General features: G+C 41.8%; 2 protein-coding genes across 45 annotated transcripts in view; both read right to left on the reverse strand.

Annotated features, from left to right (window-relative positions):
- Positions 1–3,257: 3,257 nt before the first annotated feature.
- On the reverse strand, positions 3,258–9,366 carry LOC106561938 (39S ribosomal protein L21, mitochondrial). Of its 2 annotated transcripts, none has more exons than XM_014126372.2 (7): positions 9,183–9,366; positions 8,739–8,796; positions 8,467–8,552; positions 8,049–8,212; positions 7,679–7,731; positions 5,903–6,006; positions 3,258–3,527 (listed from the first exon to the last, which is right to left on the reverse strand). In XM_014126372.2, the coding sequence occupies exons 1-7, from the start codon at positions 9,277–9,279 to the stop codon at positions 3,463–3,465; spliced, it is 627 nt and encodes a 208-aa protein (XP_013981847.1). In that variant the 5' UTR covers positions 9,280–9,366; the 3' UTR covers positions 3,258–3,462. The 2 variants fall into 2 exon arrangements, with proteins under 2 accessions (XP_013981847.1, XP_013981846.1); XM_014126371.2 differs by having other exon boundaries at positions 8,467–8,555; positions 9,183–9,338.
- Positions 9,367–18,060: 8,694 nt separating this feature from the next.
- Positions 18,061–26,530, reverse strand: part of LOC106561939 (CUGBP Elav-like family member 1) — a 56,290-nt gene continuing 47,820 nt past the window's right edge. For 9 of the 43 annotated variants that reach the window (XM_045689009.1, XM_045688999.1, XM_014126375.2 and 6 more), the window contains 6 exons: positions 25,577–25,747; positions 25,210–25,326; positions 24,896–25,096; positions 24,611–24,631; positions 24,042–24,185; positions 18,061–23,917 (listed from right to left, as the gene is read on the reverse strand). In XM_045689009.1, coding sequence (XP_045544965.1) covers positions 23,790–23,917; positions 24,042–24,185; positions 24,611–24,631; positions 24,896–25,096; positions 25,210–25,326; positions 25,577–25,747 — 782 coding nt within the window. In that variant the 3' untranslated portion in view covers positions 18,061–23,789. The remainder of the gene's footprint in view (positions 23,918–24,041; positions 24,186–24,610; positions 24,632–24,895; positions 25,097–25,209; positions 25,327–25,576; positions 25,748–26,530) is intronic. The other 34 variants (XM_014126386.2, XM_045689008.1, XM_045689007.1 and 31 more) reach the window with 16 other exon arrangements.

Genomic DNA, 26,530 nt, shown 5'->3' on the forward strand with positions numbered 1-26,530 from the left:
GATTGATATGCAGCTTAAATTTCTTGAATTCAACCATTATTGGGTTCAGATATACATTTAGATGTGAACAGCCGTCCACAACAACCACAATCCTTAAGGTGCAAATAGCTAAATGAGAGAGCAGCAGTGTGATTCACATCAATGCGCTATGTAGATATCAATAATAAGTGACATCCGTATCGCCGTAGACTACACCACTGCTGTCATCCTTACCTCCAAGCATTTATTCAAGTTGGATAATCTTTGGATGCCAACAGCAGTCGCACCACTGGAAGACATAGCTTGGACTGTAGCCTACAAAAGCCTATTCCTGCTCTTTTCCCGCGATCCATCAAACACATTTGGTGTATCATCATAGTCTCTGACTTGTGGTCAGACTCACTCACGTGGAACAAATTTAAACTTGCGCCTTTTTTCAATGCTGATTTGAATGTCATCGTGAAAACAGAAGTGTCAAGGATTTTTTGCCCATAGAGCACTAACACAGCTATTCTAGAGAGGCACGCTGCCAAAACAACATGTTTCACATTTCCCCTGTGAATACCCAAATCACAGCCGCTGTTCAGAGCCCCAACCCATCCGGCTCAGTCAAGCAGGAAGTCCCTGAATGAGCTGAAGCTGCGGTCAGGCCTGCCAGGAGGATTGGAGTTGATCCTGGGGATCTTCTGCATCAGCTTGGAGACTGCTCTCCTGCGGAATGAGGCTGGGGAAGCGCCAAGTTGCTGGATCACATCTCCATAAAGAACAGTAAAGACGCCCGCAGTCTCTTCCCATCCGTCACGCACCGAAATCTCATGGAAGGACAGTTTTAGGCCCTGTGACAGGCCTTCTCCATCCTCAGTGCTCACCATTCGGTCAAACTCAAGGTCCTACTTGTTGGCCACAATAACTATGGGTGGAGGCTCAGGGCAGCACTTGCGGGCGCCTGAAGAGGAGTAGATGTGATTGACGAGGAAAGAGAGGCATATGACCTCATCAAAGTTGTCTGTTACAGAGTACACAATGACAAATCCATCTCCCCACTTGATCTTCTCTTCGATCAGCAGGGCATCTTCCTCCTTACAAGAAATGTATATTTAGTTATAGAATGGCAAAAACAACACAAAAATCATAGATAAATAAAAAAAACTACCTGAGTATACCAAACATTAGGAACACCTTCCAAATATTGAGTAGGATCTGGCATTGCAGCCAAATAACTCCACTTTTGACTAATTTGTCCAGAGCACATTGTTCCAGTAGTTTTGGTCTTTACCCAGGTCTTGTCAGTCTTGTCTTGAAGTTATTTTTTGAGAGCAGAGTATTCTTCCTTCCTCACCTCCCATGTAGGCCAAGTTCGTGCAGTATCTTTCTGACAGTTGACTCATGCACTTCGATATTGATTGTAGCAAGAGGCCTGTAGATCCCTTGATGTTACCCTGGGGTTCTTAGAGACTTCAATGAGCATCTTTCGGTCAGCTCTTGGGCTGAATTTGGTGGGACGACCTGTACTAGGTAGAATGCCAGTGGCCTGGAATTTTCTCCATTTGTAGATGACCCGTCAGACAGTAGAGCGATGTACTTCGAATTGCTTGGAAATGGATTTGTAACAGACTCAGGGGCATCAAACTTTCTTGAGGGCCTCAGATAGGTAGGTATTTTGATCTTTGCATGATGTGTTACCACACACCCATAAGATTAAGACCAAACCAGACCAAGTTTCTAATCTTTGTGGAAGGCTACACCCTCCCAAGGTACTCTCTAATGATTTCGTAATCATTTGCACCTGTTTTGGTGCACGATTCAAATTTTAGCCATTTTAGGTGTGGGGGGGGGGTGTACAGGTGAGGTAGGGGTGTACACATTTTTTCTGCATAAGGAAATATATTTTTCATTTTAATTGCATTACATTTTCAAAGTACATTTTTTTTGTGTGATTTGTTAAATTGGGCTATCTTAACAATGAATGTGATTGGAATTTAGCTAAAAAATCCATGTGTCCAAATATGTAAAAAAAAAAAGAAAAGAAGACCACTTTCCAAAGGATGTACTTACTTTTTCACGACTGTGTGTAACTATACAAAACGTAACATATCATACTAATGTGAGGGTGTTTTAAAAGAACCGACCTCAGTCCTCTTTTAAGTGAAATCTGGGGTAAAAAAAGAGCAAAAGTACTCAGTTCTCTTTATATTCACACTGCCCTTGCCTTTGAATGAGGACTCAACTCTTTTGCCAGTTCACTTCACCTACTTTGTGGACCGAGTCCTCTTTGCATTCACATTGATATGTTTAGAAAGGAACCGATATCTTTTTCCAACATGCACTTTTACAAAGTGCAGGACAAGCCATTTAATCACAATGTGTTATCGGACAGCTAGACATAACTATTTACATTTTGGAAGCTAATAGATTGCATTTAGTTAAAATACAAGACATAATCATTTGAATCGGAAGATACTATTAACATGTACATTTCATTGGTAACAGAATACATAGCAATAGAACAACTGTAGAATAAATAATGCTGTCATTGAAAATTGTACACCCAAGGTAGGCTACTGCCCCTTTAAGAGCTAGAATAAATTGCGTACCCTATGTTGTGATTTTGACCAAATATGTTGTCTTCTCACTATTGAAACTCCACAAACAATAAACAGCTTATGAAGCTCTCAGCCTAGAGATCCATTTTTTTGGTAGATTATTTGTTTGCAATATTGATTATATTGAATAAAACTCCTTGACAATCACTAATCAATAACCAAAAAGAGCACACATTTTCTTCCATGAACCTGCACATCATCATCTCTCTTTGTGGCACGAATGTGAGGGTTTATAGCGGGGGAAACGGTGTTACAGTAGTCTAGTGTGTGGTGCGGGAATAATGACAAGGGGGGCTTTGTGTTTACGTTGTCCTAAAAAAAGAGAACCGAACTGAGACCACCTCTCGAGATGGTCTCAGTTCGGTTCGAGGGCTCTTTTGAAGGGTCTGAGATATTTTGTAGTATTCACACTGCAAAAAAATTACGCAAACCACACTGAGTTCACAAAACTTGTCTGAAAGGGACCAAGTGTGAAAACACACTGTGTCCCAGATTTTCGCTTAATCTATTATGTCTAGTCTATGAGACCAGGCTGGAATACCTCAAGTTTTCCTTCTTTGCTGTCTTCAAGCTAGGTTTCTCCACTGTGCAACATGATATCATAGGTGGCTATTTGTCATATAGGTGAGAAACTGCGCCTGGATTTCACCAATTTCATAACAGATTCATAAACAATTGACCTATGACAGATTGCTTTAATTGTACTTATACAACACATCTGATTACATAAAAAGGCAAATTTACAAAGATTCACTTGAAAGATACCAAATATTGATCATAAATATGTTTTCCCATTATATTTTCAACTGAGCATGTGTTCCAAATTTCAGTGGCACATTCACTGGCCAAAAAGTTTATTTACAATTCAAAACATATAGCATCAAGTCAATCTGGGAGCAACTTCAATTGTGTTGATCCGAAGCACTGTTTGTGGTTGCACAATAACTGAAAAAGGAAAAGACAATAGTTAGTCTTGCAACATGTACGCAACATTATTCTGAAACACACACTGTCAGGTTATTCATACTGCTTTTACAGAATTTACTTCAGAGGACGAATATAATTTAGGATGTTTGAACATTTAATGAATAAACAAATGCTATTATAACACAAGGCCTCAAGTGTGACTCTCTTTTCTGTTGTGATATCGGGGGGAATTTCCACTCTCTGGAGAGATTTAATGTTCCTGTTTACTCCAAGAAAACAATATCAAATTATACTTGAACAGTAATCGGCATGTGTGGACAGAGGAATTCAGGTCATTCATTGAATCTAAAAAGAGAATCTTAGAATTGATGATCAAGTGATCACCCAACTACAGTGTATTCAGAAAGTAGTCAGACACCATGACTTTTTCCACATTTTGTTATGTTACAGCCTTACTGTAAAATTGATTAAATACATGTTAATCCTCATCAATCTACACACAATACCGCATAATGACAAAGTGAAAACAGGTTTTAGAAAATTTTGAACATGTATATAAAAAAAATCGAAAACAGAAATACCTTATATACATAGGTATTCAGACACTTTGCTATGAGACTCGAAATTGAGCTCAGGCGCATCCTGTTTCCATTGATCATCAATGAGATGTTTCTACAACTTGGAGTCCACCTGTGGTCAATTCAATTGATTGGACATTTGGAAAGGTACACACCTGTCTATATAAGGTCCCACAGTTGACAGTGCATGTCAGAGCAAAAACCAAGCCATGAGGTCGAAAGAATTGTCCGTAGTGTTCAGAGACAGGATTCTGTCGAGGCACAGATCTGGGGAAGGGTAACAAAAAATGTCTGCAGCATTGAAGGTCCCCAAGAGGACAGTGACCTCCATCATTCTTAAATGGAAGAAGTTAGGAACCACCAAGACTCTTCCTAGAGCTGGCCGCCCGGCCAAACTGAGCAATTGGGGGGGAAGTGCCTTGGTCAGGGAGGTGACCAAGAACACGATGGTCCCTTTGACAGAGCTCTAGAGTTCCTCTGTGGAGATGGGAGAATCTTTCAGAAACCCAACCATCTCTGCAGCACTCCACCAATCAGGCCTTTATGGTAGAGTGGCCAGATGGAAGCATCACCGCAGTAAGTTTGCCAAAAGGCTCCTAAAGACTCTCAGACCATGAGAAACAAGATTCTCTGGTCTGATGAAAGCAAGATTGAACTCTTTGGCCTGGATGCCAAGCGACACCCCTGGACGAAATCTAGCACCATCCCCACGTTTATTTTTTAAAATTTGATTTAACCTTTATTTAACTAGGCATGTCAGTTAAGAACACATGATTTACATTCACGGCCTACCCCGGGCCAAACACTGGGCCAATAGTGCGCCGCCCTATGGGACTCCCAATCATGGCCAATTGTGATACAGCCTGGAAGCAAACCAGGTTCTGTAGTGATGCCTCTAGCACTGAGATGCTGTGCCAATCGGGAGCCCCAAATTGGTGAAGCATGGTGGTAGCGGCATCATGCTGTGGGGATGTTTTTCAGCGGCAGGGACTGGGAGACTAGTCAGGATGAACAGAGCAAAGTAGAGAGATCCTTGATGAAAACCTGCTCCGGAGCAAAGGTTCACTTTCCAACAGGACAAAGACCCTAAGCACTCAGCAAAGACAACGCAGGAGAGCTTTAGGACAAGTCTTAATGTCCTTGAGTGGCCCAGCCAGAACCCAGACTTGAACCCCATCGAACATCTCTGCAGAGACCTGACAATAGCTGCACAGCGACGCTCCCAATCCAACCTGACAGAGCTTGAGAGGATCTGCAGAGAAGAATAGGAGAAACTCCACAAATACAGATGTGCCAAGCTTGTAGCGTCAATACCCAAGAAGACTCGAGACTGTAATTGCTGCCAAAGGAGCTTCAACAAAGTACTGAGTAAAGGGTCTGAATACTTATGTAAATGTTATATTTCAGTTTTTCATTTTTATTAAATTTGCAAAAATGTCTAAACCAGTTATTGTCATTATGAGGTATTGTGTGTAGATTGATGAGGGGGGAAAAAATATTTAACCAATTTTATAATAAGGCTGTAATGTAACAAAACAAAAAACTACCTTGGAATGTGTCACTTTCCCACACAAACTCTTGCAGCTTTTACACGCTTGTTCATGCTGACAATTCTCCCAGGGATATTATACTTGACAATTACATTAGAGTATTGTTGTTTAGATTGTTTCCCAATTAAAACATTTCATATACGCGTCATTGGAATAAAGGAATAGTGTTGCTAGCTTTGATTTGTACACTACACGGTTTCAAAGATTATTTTAACTTCATTGTTTAAATATCAAAAACATTCAACATGTAAAAAAAACTAAATACTTCTTTTCTTCTGGTATCTGTGTCTTTTCCAGAACCGCATGTGAACTTTGGGCCAGGATTCAGTCTTCTCAATGACAGTTGCCTCTACTCTGACCAAATCACGACTACATGCGAAAAGAGGGGAAATGACTGTTAGAAATATGAGAAAATTAGAGCAGTACAGTGGGGGAAAAAAGTATTTGATCCCCTGCTGATTTTGTACATTTGCCCACTTACAAAGAAATTATCAGTCTATCATTTTAATAGAGACAGAATAACAACAAAAAGATCCAGAAAAATGCATGTCAAAAATGTTATAAAATTATTTGCATTTTAATGAGGGAAATAAGTATTTGACCCCTCTGCAAAACATGACTTAGTACTTGGTGGCAAAACCCTTGTTGGCAATCACAGAGGTCAGACGTTTCTTGTAGTTGGCCACCAGGTTTGCGCACATCTCAGGAGGGATTTTGTCCCACTCCTCTTTGCAGATCTTCTCCAAGTCATTAAGGTTTTGAGGCTGACGTTTGGCAACTCGAACCTTCAGCTCCCTCCACAGATTTTCTATGGGATTAAGGTCTGGAGACTGGCTAGGCCACTCCAGGACCTTAATGTGCTGCTTCTTGAGCCACTCCTTTGTTGCCTTGGCCGTGTGTTTTGGGTCATTGTCATGCTGGAATACCCATCCACGACCCATTTTCAATGCCCTGGTTGAGGGAAGGAGGTTCTCACCCAAGATTTGACGGTACATGGCCCCGTCCATCGTCCCTTTGATGCGGTGAAGTTGTCCTGTCCCCTTAGCAGAAAAACACCCCCAAAGCATAATGTTTCCACCTCCATGTTTGACGGTGGAGATGGTGTTCTTGGGGTCATAGGCAGCATTCCTCCTCCTCCAAACACGGCGAGTTGAGTTGATGTCAAAGAACTCCATTTTGGTCTCATCTGACCACAACACTTTCACCCAGTTGTCCTCTGAATCATTCAGATGTTCATTGGCAAACTTCAGACGGGCATGTATATGTATTCTTGAGCAGGGGGACCTTGCGGGTGCTGCAGGATTTCAGTCCTTCACGGCGTAGTGTGTTACAAATTGTTTTCTTGGTGACTATGGTCCCAGCTGCCTTGAGATCATTGACAAGATCCTCCCGTGTAGTTCTGAGCTGATTCCTCACCGTTCTCATGATCATTGCAACTCCACTACGTGAGATCTTGCATGGAGCCCCAGGCCGAGGGATATTGACAGTTCTTTTGTGTTTCTTCCATTTGCGAATAATCGCACCAAATGTTGTCACCTCACCAAGCTGCTTGGCGATGGTCTTGTAGCCCATTTCAGCCTTGTGTAGGTCTACAATCTTGTCCCTGACATCCTTGGAGAGCTCTTTGGTCTTGGCCATGGTGGAGAGTTTGGAATCTGATTGATTGATTTTCTGGACAGGTGTCTTTTTTACAGGTAACAAGCTGCGGTTAGGAGCACTCCCTTTAAGAGTGTGCTCCTAATCTCAGCTCATTACCTGTATAAAAGACACCTGGGAGCCCGAAATCTTTCTGATTGAGAGGGGGTCAAATACTTATTTCCCAAATCCCAAAGCAAATCAATTTATACAATTTCTGACATGCGTTTTTCTGGATATTTTATAGACTGATCCTTTCTTTGTCAGTGGGCAAACGTACAAAATCAGCAGGGGATCAAATACTTTTTTCCCCCACTGTATATTCAAAATGGACACTGCATACATTCAAAACCTAAACATGCATAATCCCCCCACCCAGTTGATGATATAGAACTAGAAAACTTACCCGAGTAGGGGCCTCCCAATCAGTGTGAACTCTTCTCCACCAACCAGCAGCACCTATTAGATGGAAGGATTTTGTCCATAAAAAAGTGCAGCCTATAAGACTGCACTTGATGCTAGGGTCTACCAACATTGCAGACTTATTTGTGTGCCACAAATAGGGCGAGCGAAAATATGTTGTGGTTGAGAACTGTAATTTAGTAAAATACATAAAATAATTTACAGATGTTTGGGCTGACAATGACAGCAATGGAGTTGGTAAGAGCATAAAAAGAACTGGGACAAGGCTAAAAATATTTGGCATGTGTGGAAAATTTGTCCCTTCCAAATAGTAATGACATATAGTAAATAGTAAGAATATAAAGGACACAGACCTTCTCAAGTCTAATCTTGTCACCACATTCAGCATCAATGTGGTTTTCAATGAGGATCAGGTCTTCATTTGTCACTTTCCACTGTCGACTTGCAAAATGGACAACTGCAAAAAGCCTTCCATAGTCTTCCTTTGCAAGAAGGGTGTTCACATTTTCTAGAACCACTGTCAGGCAATGGGAGAGTGATCGTTCAGACACAGTAAATTACAAAAACACTGAATCTAAAGATTGATTTAGCCCTAGGCTGAAGTTTTATGTCTCTTTCACTACAAAATAGGCCTGTGATAAAATGTTTTAAAGGACAATTATTTCACATAAATAATCTTTGATGCGTGTTTAATGTTGGTTTTGCTTTATCAAAACTGAGAAAGCATTCAGAAAGCAACAATCAGTGTACATCGGTCATCCTTTCCCCCACCTTTGTGCTGCCTCTCCTCTTCGTCACTGCTGATATAGGACACTTCTGGCCATAGTGGTCTGGATAAGGACGTCGGTGGTACATAACTGCTGGGGAACATGAGCCGAAATTGCATTATTTTGATTCTATCATATTTTGGGTGGTTGAAGGTGTTCTCTTTAAATGATTTGAGATCAGACATTACACAGAAAGAATTGTAATCTAGAATCAATATGGAGTACGAAGTAATACATAATCATTCTACATTATTAAGTTGAGTGAATATACTGTACCTTGATGGTAATTTGCTCTGAGAACTTCGATGACGTGCTATTGCAGGACACAGAAGTCCTGAATGACAGATTATTCAGTTAGTTTATTCCCTCTGGGAGAGATTGATCCTATTCATTGTCTGAAATACAAGCTTGTTGTGTAACTATTTACTGGCTATAAATTATTTACACACCAAGATGACGCTCAATATATTAAATTGCGACACCAAGATGACGCTCAATATATTAAATTGCGACAAATTTTTGACAGATGAGACGTATTAATGAAAGCTGCTGTTTTGCCTTTGGATTTCAACACAACATACTCATCAAGCTTGTGAGATTTAGCCGAACCGGCTAATGGTTAGCTAATGTGCAAATTTAGCTTGCTCTATTCCAGAGATAATACATCGCACGGATAACTTGACCAGTTTAGATTTGTCGACATAAGGGTGAACAACCTACCCATTTGATTAAGAATGGGAATTTTCACATGACGTGCTTGTAATCTCCAACACGTTCTCAGCATCTCCAGATATCCATTTCTCAAAGTCAGCGCCATCTTGCCTGTCAATATTAGGTGTTACAGTCATTACATTCCCCGGATTTCTATCAAATAAAATGAGTTCCATTTAAAAATTGTTATTAGGAAATGGAAGATGCACAATGACTATACAGATGTCGCTCCGACATTTCCTGCTTGCTAAAATTATAATAGATCGCCTAATTCCATGCAATGTGACAAAACAAGCAAGTATAGTGTAGAGAAGTATTGTACCATCTAAACCGTGTGAAATACACTGCTCAAAAAAATAAAGGGAACACTTAAACAACACATCCTAGATCTGAATGAAAGAAATAATCTTATTAAATACTTTTTTCTTTACATAGTTGAATGTGCTGACAACAAAATCACACAAAAATAATCAATGGAAATCCAATTTATCAACCCATGGAGGTCTGGATTTGGAGTCACACTCAAAATTAAAGTGGAAAACCACACTACAGGCTGATCCAACTTTGATGTAATGTCCTTAAAACAAGTCAAAATGAGGCTCAGTAGTGTGTGTGGCCTCCGCGTGCCTGTATGACCTCCCTACAATGCCTGGGCATGTTCCTGATGAGGTGGCGGATGGTCTCTTGAGGGATCTCCTCCCAGACCTGGACTAAAGCATCCGCCAACTCCTGGACAGTCTGTGGTGCAACGTGGCGTTGGTGGATGGAGCGAGACATGATGTCCCAGATGTGCTCAATTGGATTCAGGTCTGGGGAACGGGCGGGCCAGTCCATAGCATCAATGCCTTCCTCTTGCAGGAACTGCTGACACACCTCAGCCACATGAGGTCTAGCATTGTCTTGCATTAGGAGGAACCCAGGGCCAACCGCACCAGCATATGGTCTCACAAGGGGTCTGAGGATCTCATCTCGGTACCTAATGGCAGTCAGGCTACCTCTGGCGAGCACATGGAGGGCTGTGCGGCCCCCCAAAGAAATGCCACCCCACACCATGACTGACCCACCGCCAAACCGGTCATGCTGGAGGATGTTGCAGGCAGCAGAATGTTCTCCACGGCGTCTCCAGACTCGTCTATTCCATTTGCACAAAAGCATGTGAAATGTATTGTCAATCAGTGTTGCTTCCTAAGTGGACAGTTTGATTTCACAGAAGTGTGATTGACTTGGAGTTACATTGTGTTGTTTAAGTGTTCCCTTTATTTTTTTGAGCAGTGTATATTTCCCATAACCAAAAATATTGTATTTTCAGCTGTTTGAAGCTGGTGTACAAAACAACATTTAAGAACAGGAAGCATATAAATAGTGCACATAGAAATAACATATCTACCGCTTTCAATTAGATGTATAACGCACATTTCTATGTGAATTTGGTCATCGCCCAAGAAATTACATATTGCAGCTTTAAGACCCCAACATTTCACTCGTTTTTTTTTGCAAAATAAGTATTGAATACATCAATGTAGTGTAAGGCAGAAATAAGTGTAAGAAATAAATGAGAAATATACTGCCACATACCTAAAGAATAACACTTGTCAAAGACGCCAGCCACTCAAGTCATAAACTGTTCTCTCTGCTACTGGACAGCTTCTACCCCAAAGCTATAAGACTGCTAAATAGTCAGTGAAATAGTTAACCAATAGCTACCTGGAATATCTGCATTGACCCTTTTTGCACTAATCTGTTTGACTCATCACATACTCCGTATCTATCCTGTTGCCTAGTCACTTTATCCCTACCTATATGCACATTTATAAACTGGGTGGTTCGAGCCCTGAATGCTGATTGGTTGACAGCCGTGGTATATCAGACTGTATACCACGGGTATGACAAAACATTCATTTTTACTGCTGTAATTACGTTGGTAACCAGTTTATAATAGCAATAAGGCACCTCGGGGGTTTGTGGTATATGGCCAATATACCATGGCTAAGGGCTGTTTCCAAGCGTCGTGCATAAGAACAGCCCTTAGCCATGGTATATTGGCCATATACCACACCTCTTCGTGCCTTACTGCTTAAATCTACCTCAATTACCTCATACCCCTGCACATCGACTTGGTACTGGTACACAGTGTATATATCATTTCATTTATTGAAATTCTTTCTACGATTTCATTTTTTCTTGAATTGTTTGGAAGGTCCCGTAATAAGCATTTCACTGTTCGTCTACCCCTGTTGTTTACGAAGCATGTGATTTGATAAGGCATACTTTTTATTCCAAAATACATTAAAAACATTTTTTTTGTAGGTTCCCATGAGGACTTTTCCAAGCCTCTCAACACTTTGGCAAAAACAAACAGAACACAGTGTCTGTAGACACCTCTGTGGAAAAGCAACAGCTCATTGTTTTTTAGGGGTGACTACCAGTTGGTCAAATAATGAAAGTCACAGTGGGGTGCCAAAACACAGAGTTGGCTGTGAATTGTCTATTTACAGTTTAATATTACTGTATTGAATGCCATTTCCTTGTCAAGATTGTGTGACATCTTTTTTTATATGCATTGGCAAAGATATTTATAATAACTAACAGAAGCAGACTCCAGTGCAGCAACCATTGAAATACCTGTCCTGTCACACCCTGTTGTTTCACCTGTCTTTGTGCCTGTCTCCACCCCCCCTCATTATCCCCAGTGTATTTATACCTGTGTTCCCTATTTGTCTGTTGTCAATTCATTTTGTTTTCCCCTTGCTCCTGTCTGTTCTAGTTCCTGTTTTCAATTTTTCCCCAGTTTTGACCTTTCTGCCTGCCCTGAGTCTGCCTGCCGTTCTGTACCTTGTCACACCACACTGGATTATTGACCCCTGCCTGCTCTGATCTTGAGACTGCCTGCCGTTCTGGACCTTTTGAACCCTATCTGGATTACTGACCTCTGCCTGCCCTTGACCTGTCATTTTGCCTGCCCCCTGTTCTAGTAATAAACTTTTGTTACTTCGACACTGTCTGCATCTGGGTCTTACCTGAAATGTGATAGTACCAACTGGCCATGACTGACCCAGCAGACTTGGACCAGCACCGCAACGACATCTCCTCCCAAGGAGCCACCATTGGAAGGCATGAGGAGACCTTGGCCGAACGCCATGACCAAGCGTTGAACACATTGCTGGAGCAATTCCGTGGGTTGTCTATTAGGCAGCCTACCACAAAGGTAACCTCCAAGCCCCTCAGTAACCCGGCTGTTAGCAGTGCCGTCACCCCAGTTTCCTGGGAGCCCACTTACCTCCCCCAGAACGCTTCGATGGAGAGTCGGGCACCTGTTGGGCGTTTCTCGCTCAGTGTTCCCTCATCATCGAGCTGCAGCCCTCCTCCTTCCCCTCGGACCACTCTAAGATAGCGTACCTCTTCGCGCTGCTGTCCGATAGGGCTCTCGCCTGGGCTACAGCAGTATGGGAACAACAGTCGGCCATATGTCTGGAGGAGTTTGTGGTGGAGGTAAAGAAAGCTTGAGGCTCCATTGTCTGGGAGAGAGGCTGCCCGGAAGTTACTCCAACTTTGGCAAGACTCCCGCAGTTTGGCAGACTATGCGGTGGATTTCCACACGTTGGCAGCTGAGAGTGCCTGGAACCCGGAAGCGCTGTTCGACATGTTCCTGCACAGAGTATCGGAGGAAGTAAAGGACGAGCTTGCAGCCCGGGTATTACCGACAAATCTCGACACGCTCATCGTCTTGACCATTCGGATCGATGGGTGACTATGGGAACAAAGGAAGGAGAAGAGAGTTGATTCCACCTCGCCTCTAAGGCATCCCGGAAGTCCACGACGGCTCCGTTGCCGAGAGAACCCGAGGCTACCCGAGTTCCTCCGAAGACTGCCAATTCACCTCTTCCCGAGCCTATGTAACTAAGCAGAGCTAGGCTGTCTCCAGCTGAACGGCTATACACTAAGAGTTGCCTGCGGCACTACTGGTCATTTCATCTCCACCTGTCCACTAAAGGACCAGGCTCACCGGTAGGAGCGAGTACTCTGGTGGGCCATACGGAGAACATTTCCTCTCCCCTTACTCACACCCCTTTCAAGCCATTTTGCTGTGGAGGAACCAGTCAATCTCTCCGGATACTCATCGACTCTGGGGCCAATGATAGCTTTATGGATGCTACCCTGGCTTCCGAGCTGGACATCCCCACCCAGCCCCTCTCCATTCCCTTGGACATTAGAGTGCTGGAAGGGCACTCTATAGGCTGGGTCACCCACAATACCACCCCCATCAACCAATGTGTGTCAGGGAACCACAGCGAGATGATTCAATTCCTGCTCATTAAGTCTCGTCAGGTTCCCGTGGTATTGGGATTCTCCTGGTTCCAGCAACACAATCCCCTCATTGACGGGTCTGCTGGTGCCATCATTGGCTGGAGCCCGTTCTGCCACACCCATTGCCTGAAGTCAGCAGAGCCTGCCCCGGGATGTCTTCCTGGGGGCTCGGAAGTTGCCCCGGACCTCTCCGTATTTTCCATAGAGTACTAGGACATCCGGGAGGTGTTCAGTAAGGCCCGGGCCGCTTTGCTTCCGCTGCACCGACCATATAACTGCAGGATTGACCTTCTCCCAGGCACCACTCCGCCCCAGGGACGACTGTACTCTGCTGGGTCCAGAGACCAAGCATATGGAGACCTACATTGAGGCCTCCCTAGCTGCAGGGTTCATTAGTCCTTCTGCCTCCCCGCCGGCGCAGGTTCTTCTTTGTGGATAATAAGGACAAAACACTGTGCCCGTGCATCGACTACCGGGGTCTCAATGACATCACAGTGAAGAACCGCTACTCGCTACCACTCATCTCCTCAGGCTTCGAGCTACTCCAGGGGACCACCGTGTTCTCCAAGCTGGACCTATGGAACGCCTACCACCTGGTGGGTATACGGGAAGGGGACGAGTGGAAGACTGCCTTCAACATGGCCAGTGGTCACTACGAGTATCTTGTCATGCCATTTGGCCTTACCAACGCCCCTGCTGTGTTCCAGGCTCTGGTTAATGATGTGGTCCACGACATGTTGAACCGGTTCTTCTTCGTCTACCTCGGTGACATCCTCGTCTTCTCCCGCTCCGCCCAAGAACACGTGCTCCACGTCCGACATGTTCTCCAACGCCTCCAGGAAAACCAGCTTTTTGTAAAAGCAGAAAAGTGCAAATTCCATCGCTCCACCATCCCCTTTCTGGGTTACATCCCTGCAGGGAGTGTGCAGATGAATCCGGTGAAGGTGAGAGCGGTGGTGGATTGGCCCCAGCCTATATCCAGAGTGCAGCTGCAACATTTCCTGGGATTCGCCAACTCATATCATCGAATATGCCCACAACACCCTTCCTTGCTCTGCCACGGGTCTATCGCCCTTCGAGTGTTCCCTGGTGTATCAGCCCCCGCTCTTCCCTGAGCAGAAGAGGTTGGCATACCTTCGGCCCAGATGTTTGTCTGCCGCTATCGTCGTACCTGGAAGAGACCCTGGTCGGCCCTTCTCAAGACCACCTCCAGGTATCGACGACAAGCGGATCGCCACCGGACCCCGGCTCCCCGGTATCATCTCGGGCAGAAGGTATGGCTGTCCATCCAGGATCTGCCCCTCTGGGTGGAATCCCGCAAACTCTCCCCCTGGTTTATCAGCCCTTTCCCAATCTCCAAGGTCAGTAGCCCCTCTGCTGTTCATCTTCTGTTGCCCCGTACCCCCGTATACATCCCACTTTTCAACGTCTGCATGACGCCTGCATGTTAAAGTCATAAGGTGCATAGTTTATATTAATTCAATCTCAACCATAAATGTTAGAAATGTAAAGTTTTTCCCGTGCAAGCCGACATTCCGAAGTCGCCCCCTTGAGTTACAGTGTAGCTGTAGTCTACGGCTTGTGTATTTCCTATTATCGCTAATTGCCTAGAAAAGTTTATGTCCAGTCTATAGGTAATCTGTCTTTCCCTCAACACCTCACGGCATGGTTTATAAGCATGGATATCGACTCTGCCACTCAAGCATGCTTTTGGGGCACAGTCCACTTCGGGCTAGAAGGTTGAGGGTTCGAGACCTGCTCCCTGCTTTTTCATTACAGTATGTATATGATTACCGCCGATAGGGGGAGCTGTTACATCAATGGAGTGAGTGAGATCGTGATGTCTTGGAGATTTCTTCAATGTTCTTCAAACAAACTTTTCTCCATCTCATCATTTTACCCTATTAATTCAGGTATGTAATGTGCAAAAGTGCAATATGACTTAAAATATTGAGGTAACATGGTTAGTTACATAGTCCATGAGTTTGGTAAGGTTTGAAGGCAGTTGAAGGGAGTTTTAACCGAGTGAAAAAAACTGGTTGGTATTTTCCCCATTGTAAGTAATGGAGTTAGGTTAAGAGAAGGGATTAAGATGGTGTCCGACCTTTCTGTACTTTTTTCCCAACGTTTTAGATCAATTTGTTTTATTTTCTATAAACAAAGGCTCAGTTTAGTTTAGGTAATATACGTAAATATGCGATGTCACGATAAAATGTGTTTGTACGAAAATAGCGTTTAACAGTTCGCTATCTTGATGCTAACCAAATTTACTTGGATAAGCGCTAGCTAGCTCTAGGCTAGTTGGTTTTAGTCAATGTCAGCTTACATGTTAGTGATTAATGTAATGGTTGTAGCATTGTTTTGCATAGACCTTTTTTTGAAATTGACACTGATACTATAGGGAGTTACATATATTTATATACTGGGTGGTTCGAGCCCTGAATGCTGATTGGCTGACAGCCGTGGTATATTTAAGCAGTAAGGCACGAGGGGGTGTGGTATATGTCCAAAATACCACGACTAAGGGCTGTTCTTAGGCATGACGCATCGCTGAGTAAATTGTAACGTATCCCTTGATGGTATTTGTTAGTTCAACATTGTTCTAACATAAGACATATAATAGATATATATTTAACCACAAGGGTGTACTAATGAGCTATGATTTTAAAATCATAATAGAGGACTACTGAAATAATATTATTTCAGTGTAGATAAGGGAAGGCCTGCTTAAATGAAAACATGCCAGCCAGACAAGCCAGTGTATGAATCAAATTTATTTGCATATGAATGGAGTGGAAATTAGCTGACAATGTGTGGGGGGGGGGCATAGAAATCATATTTTTTACCCCGATGCCTGTTTGTTGATAAAAAACAGATTGTGGTAAATAACATTAATCGCAATGGTTAGCCTATGCAAATTAATTGGAAAACAAAAGCTTATTAATAGGAATACATTTAGCCTAATTGGTAACAAATATGACATGGGGGGGGGGGAAGACAGGATTCTAGTCAGGCTTTTGTTTGTCAAATCCAGTTAAACTGTTTGGTCTATGCATAGACCCATACCGATTCTAACTTTTTGGTATTTTGCTGTAGGCATAGCCTACCACTAATATTTTAAATTGCGGCGCATTTACTAAACAAACCACATTTTCCAGTGATGTTGAGGCTGAGCAAGACCTTCGATGGACTGTGTAAATAATCGTGGATCCCTTTATATAATCTGGACCGTTGCTTTCCTAAGGCTAAGCAAATAAGGGGTAGCATATGCTTTCTGCCCGTCTCTATAACAAGGGTTAGGCCTATATCCTCACATACCCCCTCAATTCGAACCCTGCTTTTAACCATAAGACATCTCCACAGAAATGTATAGCCTAAGGATTGCATGGTGACAGTGATTGTGTCTGTTAATCCGGTAAACTGGGAAGTGGGGAAAAAAACGAGGTCAAATCATGACAGTGATTTTCAGGTCAAAGAGATGCCAGAGTTTCTGAATTGGAATTCCGAGTTGGATGACCGTTCCCCAAAAAATATCCCAGTCTGAGCTCGTTTTATTCCAAGTTCCCAGTTGTCTTGAACGCACTGAAGTCGGAAGTCAGAGATTGCCGAGTTCTGAGTTGTTTTGAATGCGCCACTAGAGACCAAGCTACCTCTTATTTCTGAATAGGGCAACCTCCAACAAAGAAGCCCTTGTGTCTGTATTGATGTGAGAAATAGGCATATCTACACAGTAATGGTGGCGAGCTGCGATATCAACTACCAAAAAAAAATTGTATTGGAGGCGGTATGCCCATTTTAGAAATCATGTACATTTATAAGGCATTCATGGTGAGATCTTTAATAAACTAAACAGACACTTAAACTAACGTGACGCGTAACACACGTAGACGTTAAGGCGTTCATGGTAAGATCGTTCATAATAAACTGACAAGCAAACTGACACGTGACATGTTACACGACGTGAACACCATGTCTACATGACGTGTCACGACGCAAACACTACGTCTACATGTTATGTACGTGTCACGTGACGGGAACACGTTGGCAGTTTGCCGCCTTGGAAAAAAATCGTGTCTCCATTGACAGTCCATGTTAATTCATGGTGGTATTTTATGGCACTAGGAAGACATTAGGTGACTTCGTGAGAGGTGGCAGTAGCTTCACGAGACTTAATTTCAGCCCTTATCACCCGCCACGTCTAGCCTTGTCCAATGGTAAACATAATGGAGGCTATACTCATGTCACGTAGGGTCGTCAGACACCCAGCAGGTGAATGGGCCTATCTTAGGCCTAAATTGAAAAGGTTTCCTGCTTTTACAAATCGCATTAAATCAAGATACCAGCAGATGTCCCCATCTAAATAATTTAGCTACACTTGCAGTTGAGGGATGACAGGGTCTCAACAGGGATCTGTCAGCTGTGATGCAGCTGTGTTCCCCTACCATGAAATGTACTTTGATGCAAGCAAAAATTATTATGTTCTTAAGGAAATGTACCTTTTCTAGTTGACTCACATATTTCAACACATTATGCCTTAATATTTCCTTTAGAGAAAAGGGTAAATAGTCAGACAATTTTAATATGAATTTTTAAACATTTTAATTGTACATAAACAAACCAACCAAATAGGGATCACAATTTTGGCTCACAAAACAACAGCTTATTGAGTGTGCACTTAGCTTCACGCCTGTGGAGACAAGTGTTATCCTTAAATCAAAAACATTTAAGACAATATTGAACTGAAAATATTAAAAAAGCAACTGTTTTGGCCATCTAATAAATTCAGCAATGTCTATGCCTCACAGCGAAATCACAACATTGTACAACAAAAATATATAGAAAGTAAAGCTTTTAATTGAATTCACCAAAAGGCGACTTCACAGAATTGCATTCTAATCAATTAATATTACAGCTGTACAGACTAAGGTTTGGTCATGTGGCAACTAAGCTCTACATGTTTGAACTTTCTTGAATTTCAATGTCACATTGTGAAATATAATAACTTTGTTCTAGTAGAAAAGGCAACTGTACAAACCAAATGTTAAATAGAAAGTCAGTCACTTTGTACCAATAATATTGCAAAAAATATCCAACAGGTTTCTTTTTTAGGATCACATTTAAACTCAGACCTAGCAGCTGACAAATCTGGAAATACAATCTGTCACATAATATTAAAATTAAAGAGCCCAGTCAATCCAATTCGTCTGTATTTTTTCTGCAGGTCAATTCATTTGAGATTCTATCCAATACATTTTTGTTGAACAATGGGAGATCAATAACCCAGAGAAGTGTTTTTTAATGGTGAAAATAATTAAAAGGGTAGTTCTGAGTACAGAACATGTGACAGTTCTATAATGTGGTTAGAGGCTCCATTTCTAAAACCCAATCCTGGTTTAAGAAGAGGGCACTGATGTTAAACAGGGATGGAGCCATGTTTTAACTACTGCAAAGACAATGGTTTGTATACATGTGGACTGAAATGATGACAGTAGAAGGGATTCATATTGCCCAAGTAAAGCAAATTGATGACGTTAATGCACAACGACACACATTTAACATGCCTAAAGTCATCAGACAAACTCAGGTCAGATAAAGCATCACTTCACATTCTACACACTATGCCAATGCAATACAACTATATTAAAGACAAGGTATGCTAATAAAAACTGTGCTCTCTGGGAGTAAAATACGTTTATCAGGAACTGCATGAAAAGGTAGTGTTTAGCCTTTATTATGAGACAAAAACACTCCCAACCCAACAGAATGAATCCCAAAGTTGAAACAAATAAGCCTTTAAGGGCACATGCTTTATAACCTGGTTTTATCTAGTTTTGGGAATACTTGTACGACAGAAAAATCAAAATAATTCCAACACCTAACTTCACCTCAAGTCCTAATATAAAATAGGGGTCTCTAAAATTTGTCTAAACACACATGAAAACCTACGAGGTACAACCCACCACATCAACGTTGAAAAAGAAACCAACCCCTACTTTTGTTGCCCAGATGTTAACTTCAAAGGGCAACGTGTAAGAGATAAATGTGACCACCGGCATCGTTTGGCACTAGTTTACTCATAACTTTTTTTATTCTATTAAAAAAAGTCAATCACATTTTGCTGAGGATTTCAGTGCAGTTACAAAAAAAACGTGCATGCTAAATATATATATATATATAACTGAAAAGAAACTCAATTCTGCTCATTTTGTATATTTTATTATTCAGACTAAGGATGATTTCCACACAAAAAGAAATGAAAACATTATGTGCCTGTGATGACTTCACACACTGAAAGACAAAAACGGAGATTCAAGTGTATATCGTTGTCACTCATTAGAAACTCCCCAAAAATTACCCTCATACCAACTAACCTAACGCAAAATGAGAAAGTCATCCCCAGTTCAGCAAAATATGACCAAAGACATCCTAAAAAAGCTTAGAACTTACAAGAGAAAAAACACCCACACGCAAAAGTAGTTTCTATAAATTGATTGGTTGCTTTCAGACACAAAACAAAAACGTAGTGTGGGGGGCGCTAGGAAGACCGCTCAAAACAAAGGGAAAAATAAACGTGTTTACTATTAAGGTCAAATTAAACAAAAAAATAAACCGATTTGGAAAAATCTAGTGGTTATGTCAGTAAGTTCTCGAAAAATACATTCTCTTTTTTGCTTGTAACAACTCATGTAGCTTTATAGATTTATTTTCTTGGCAGTCTGTCTAGCGCACCCTATTGGCAGCACAAAGGACAAAAGAGAAACAGAACAAACAAAAACATTTTCCAATAAACGCCAAAAGCTAACAAAAGGTCAAAAAGGTGAACATTTCAAGCGCCATAGAAGTGCAGAGGACAACGTACTGGACGATGAACTTTTGACGTCACATCAACATGCTAGGCAAACGATGAACAAACGGGCACGAAGATATCTAGAATAAAACAAAACAGGGAGACAAACTTAGGTTAAAGCAACAACGGAAAAAGGAGAGGGAAGAAAAAAGAAAATCATAAATGATTATCTTTGCATGGGGAGGGGGTCACTACCAGATACACAATCTAAACACAGAACATTTAATGTGAGACAGAAGAGGCGAAAGGACAGAGGGGGAACACAAGCAACATGCGAACAGAGAATTGAGGTAAGAACTTACAGGACACAACACCGAGACACCACACTGACTGCCTACTACTGTACAGTCAACATTTGTGACTTAGTATTACATTTGAGGACTCTTCATACAGTAGTCAAAAATATAAAGGGAAATATATAAATGATCAGTAATATTCCAATTTCAGGAAATAATCCTCCCAAGGGGTTTAGCGCCATCTGTCCCAATGTGCTTTTTTAAATTTTCTTACAGATTGTAAAAATAGCATTTTTTTGCTATTCATTGCTTGTAATGATAGTCACCTGGGTTACGAGCCAGCAATATTAGATTAATTGTGCTTTGCTAGAATGATCTATGAGAGCTGATTGTCAACTAATCTCAGTCAACATTTCTCTTGAATGTGTGCTTCATCTGTTCATAATTCCATCATATGCAATACAGCTAAATTACATCCACAGCAAAGGAGCTTTTCTCGAGGGCACAATACAAAACTGAGTCAAGTACAGTATCTGTACTTTAAGTGGCAAGGAGGTAACTTTCTTTTAAAATAAGAAGGCAGTTTGTCAATACAATACAGAAAGGGTAAGTAAAGACAGTGCAAACAAACTGAAGACAATTTATAAAACAAATGAGTAAAAAAGTTTAAGCTATAAAACTTTAAGACTACATTAGTCTGTTTCACATTATAAACAAAAACAGCTTTTCTGTGAGTGTTTGGCATCTTCTCATGTTCTCTCTACCATAATCTGCTGCCATTCTTAAGAATTCCACTTCTGTATGCTTACGCAAAATGATGCCTTTCATACAAAGCAAAAGTATGAGATGTACAGCAAAGTTAACAGTGATGGTTAAGTTCATGTACAACAACTATGTGCCCCCATCAGCTGAGATTCAGTCTTTGGACTTATTTTAATGGCAGCAAATACCCTGGACTTAACCTTGCAGTAACCCTGCTTAAGCCTATTTTCTCAGTTGGTATTGTTATGCACATGGAAATGATAGTTAAATAGGCACACATCTAGGTTGAACTCAAGTAAAATATTGATTTTCCCTATAATATATTCCATTCTTTAAATGCAAGGGGACTACAGTTTTGAAACTTTAGCAGCTGGCAAATCCTACTCACTGACCATACAAAATTGTCACTTGCTGCACATTAACAATAAACACTTGAATAGGGCTACACGGGTCAGTAGTTTAACCCTCACATATTTAAATGTAGTAACCAACGTCACATTAGGATTCTACAAAATACTGTTGAAGATTCTTGAAAAAAATCATTTCAATTCAGAGAAATAATGTAGGCAATAAATAGTTCCCGACACTTGGGAGAAGTATAAAACCTTTATAAAAATAGAAAAGGCATAATAGTTTTGTAATATACATCATCTGGACAATTGCTTCTTTCCATTTCTACAAAAACACTTTATAAGTTAATGGAAGTCTAAGAAACGGATTACTGTGTTTGTTGTAGTGATTAACATTTATTTAACGTCGCCAAATCATGAAATGCTAGCGTTTTCAGTTAATAATAAATACACACACTGGAATAAATATCTACAGGGAAGCCAGTATTTTGAGGGAGTAGTCTCATCTAACCAGCTCAGAGGTAGAGCAGACTACTTGAACTGCGGATAACGAGAGAGAAAAAATTAAATACAAATCAATTATATCTAATTTGAGCATTATTTTTGCATCGGTAATTAGTAGAGCTGATTGGATAATTTAGGATGAATCTGACAAATGTTAACTTCGAAAAGTCCCAATGTTGCTCTTTTCCAGGACACTCAATTGCTGCAAGCCTAAAATGCCAAGTGATATTCCATTTAGTGTTAGAAGTAGGACTGATGTTCTACTTGAACTGACAGCTAAACAGAAAGGAAATAGATTGAATGCGAATATTCTAAATGGGGCGGAATGCTAATTTGAAGTTAAAGATCATGGGAGAGTAGAGACTAAGTTATTGCCGCTATTAAAGTCACTGTTCCTCACTTAAAAGACGACATGTGAAGGGCAGCATTAGACAGAAGGCCAAATTTACACATCTGACAGGTGGGGAATAATATTACTCAAGCCAGATGACACTTTAACGGCTGTGTTCATTAAAACTTAAAGTAGGACCCAATTACTCCTCCCTTCACACACATTCAGCACAGTATTTGTTAATGACGCAGGACTCTATATTCTCTCTCAGATATTCAATTTTAAAAAAGGGTGAAATATTTCAGATACACTACATGCCTGAAGCAAGGGTGTGGCGTTGTGACATTGTCCTGAGACCAATCAAGAGGTTGGCAAGTTAAATATCTCACAAAATCATTCAAGGCAATACTGCTGACGTCTTACAAATCAATTCATTCAGAGTTGTAAAAAACTATTTTGCTCCAAAGTATAATGTTGAGAACAGAAATTCAAGCTTCTTGTTGGTTAATAAATAAATAAATAAACAAACAAACAAAAACAATGAGTAAAAGCCTACTGTATGCAATGTATTCCTGGTACAGCATCACCAATAGACTTTTCAGGCAACTTCTAAATAAAACAAATTTTAAAAAATGGCTCATCTGCTGGAGTGAAGTCAGATCTTGCGTACATGTAGATAATTGATAATTGCAGTCGGCAAACAGCTATTGTTTTCTTGCCATTATCCGGTGCATGGTCTGTCCATCCTCATTTCAAAAAGGCAGTTTTCTGGAAGGCTCCGCATGACGCATCAGAGCTTTTAAGAACGCAACCATGGGGATGGTTTGGTTATGATGGGATTCATTTGGAGTTGGGTCAGGGGGCATGATTAGGTGGTGGTGGGAGAAGGGGTAAAAATCAAGGGGATATTTTGGCAACTGGCTGTCATTGTGCAACATCATAATGACTTAACTTTACACAGCAAACTAATGACACCTTCACTTAAAATGAACAAACACAATTGTTTAAAAAAGAAAATTTCAAAAACAAAACAGAATGTAAGTATCCAGTTTCAGTTGAGCAACATCCTTTTGCATGTTGTTTTTGTTTTCTGCTTGCGTTTGTTAATACAGAGAATAGAAAGGAGTGACCCCAGCAAAGTGGAAATCTTGATATGCGCAAAGGGATAGGGAAGAATGAGGAGAGGGTAGGGGTTTGCAGCAGGGTTTTAGTTTCTTATTCACACTCCACTTACCAGAAAAAAAAACAATTTCCTAACCAAGTCCAATTGAGAGAAAGCATTCAGTATGGCTTGCTGTCATTTTTGGATCTCTTCAGCTGCACCTTTAGTCGCTTCATGCCAATTTGGAAACCGTTCATCGACTGAATGGCGGCCTGGGATGAGACTGGATTGTCGTAACTCACAAAGCCTGTAAGAGAATCCAGATAAAAGTCATATGCAAGATACAAATCAATCCTTGCCTTCATAATAAGAACACACTATATACACAGCCTTACTAGTGATGTGCTGTTTTCCCCCATCCTCCAGCTTACCAAAACACTTGCTGAGGTTGGTCTGCTTGTCAATGAACACCTTAGCGGAAATAACGTTGCCAAAGGGCATGAACATCTGGAGCAGATCCTGGTCTCCAAACTCCTGGGGGAGGTGGTAGATGAACAAGTTGGCTCCCTCAGGGCCTTAAGAGAGCAGAGCAGGAAATCATTTATTACAAATGTCTGACACAACAAGATGGTAATGAATACAACTAAGCCAGAGGCAACAATTTTGTTTTTGACAGACTAACAGCATTTCAAAATGTTATCTGAGGAGCCTTCTGATACGAATTTCTGCTTATTTTAAAATGACATTTTCTACAACAAGTACTGTCAGTGGCGGTTCTAGCTTGTATGGCTCCCTGAGCGAACATGATATCATTGTCGTGACGTGCAAATGAGTGATAGAAAACCGATCGCGCAAATGTCACCATTTTGATTTTTTTTGTGCGGGCGCCCCGTCCCGACCACGGCAAGATGCCGCCCTGGGCGGCTGCCCATGTCGCCGATACCTAAATCCGCCACTGAGTACTGTGAAAACATTTCAGAGTGTTGCAATTAAATCTTACCCATGCTCCGACTGTCGCTTGCTGTTGCAGCATATTTAAAACAAGACAGAACCCTCAGCAGGTGACAATACATATTTTCACCAATATCCCACACTAAGGTCACATCAAAAATGATGTAATCTATAACTAAGCTCTTAATATCCCTTGCACTAGTACTACAATCAAACATCAATCACAGTGTAGCACGTGATCCCTGTAGAGCAGACATTTCAGTTAACACAAATCTCCCCATTCCCACACCCCCAGTCAAACCCTTTTATGCCCCATCTCTATCCCCCTACTTGCCTTCCTTCTGGCTTCCTGCAGCACTGACACTCTGTTGGGAGAGCAGGCTCTGGTTGTAGAGGCTGGGGAGGGCAGCAGCAGCGTACTGCTGGATCCCAGAGTAGGCCTGGGTAAGGGCCTCCATGGTGCTACCAGTTCCGTTCGACAGGCCCCCGCTGCCTAGACCACCGTTCAGGGCTGCCATCCCTAGACACAGGAGCTCTGTTACAAGATTAGGGCTAGAATACCTTGTATATGTATCATGCACTCTTCAAATTTGAGGTAATATATTTGTGGTAAATGAATGAATACAAATATGTTTTGAGTCTGCTAACCTGCAAGTGAGCCCATGTTGAGGCCGGCTCCAGCCCCTGCGGCCAAAGACTGCAGCGCCCCTAAGGAGGCCATGGGGTTCATTGAGTTGTTGTTACAGGAGGTGGGTGACGATCCTGCTGTGGAGATGAGTCAACCCCAAAACATTTAATCCCTTGGAGGAAAACGGCACCATTTGACTCCGCTAGGAGGACTTCAAAGTCTAAATTCACAGACCAGGGAACATAAAGCAGAGACTAGGGATGGGAAGGCAATAGGAAGAAAGGTTAATGAGAAACACCCAACAGTGTTTACAGAGGCAAGTCAGTGGAATGAGGTTAAAAGGTACATACAGGTGAGGGGGGGTGAGAGATAAAAAGCGGGACCAACCCTTGTAGGCGTCCCATGATGAGTGTGCCTGCTGTCCAGTACTCGTACCTGAGCTGGTGAGCACGCTGAGGGGACTGCTAGAGGTGGTGAGAGCGCTGCTGCCCGTGGGTGTGGCCTGTGTGGCACTGGCCGCGGCTGCCAGGGCAGCCAGGTTCTGCATGGCATTCAGCCCTGAGACACACGCATAATCTGCACTTAATACGGGCCATGGAACCTAGATCTCGCTTAGGTCAATATATAGGTTACACTGAGTCATGCAATCACTGTTTTTGCTTTACAACATGTAAAGAGTTGCAGGTACCTTTCCAACACAATCTGAAATGGGTGAGATGGGAGGCAAAAGTAGAAACTTAGCAGCCCATTCAATAAACAACTAGAGCACTGGCCAAAACACACAGAAAGCAGATACCCCACATATCACTGCATTGTTGTAAGTCAAGAAGTGGGATAATGAGCTGACTTTGGAAACGAGGTAAACAGTTTGAATCAACTCAGATGAAGTTTCAATATGAATTTAAAGCAGGCTTTGTAAAATCTTGAACAATTGTAGCTTGCCCCATGACATAGCCCGTGGTTATCATATTGGAATGAAAACCAGGAATGAAAACATTAATTACTCAGTTCTTGCTATGATGAATTCGATAAGTAGCCACTCGCTGCAGCAGACACACTGCTAGAAACCAGATAAAAAACACCAGTTTGTGTGTTAGTGTTTACGTCTGGAGTTTCCTAGTGGCAGAGCGTTTCAGCTCAAAATTCAATTCATAAACGAGGAGCCGGTTTTGAACATGGTCCCTCACCACTGCTTGACAAACACAGCACACTGAACAGATTACTTGGAGTTCAGGCATGCAGAGAATGACGCACACAGCAGTATCAATAACGCACATTTTCACCAGGCACACTACAGGTGGCAGTTGGATGGGGGAGGAAAACACATTTAGCGTGCAGGTG

This window comes from Salmo salar, chromosome ssa11 (genome assembly GCF_905237065.1).
Source record: "Salmo salar chromosome ssa11, Ssal_v3.1, whole genome shotgun sequence".
In the NCBI taxonomy this organism is placed as follows: Eukaryota; Metazoa; Chordata; class Actinopteri; order Salmoniformes; family Salmonidae; genus Salmo; species Salmo salar.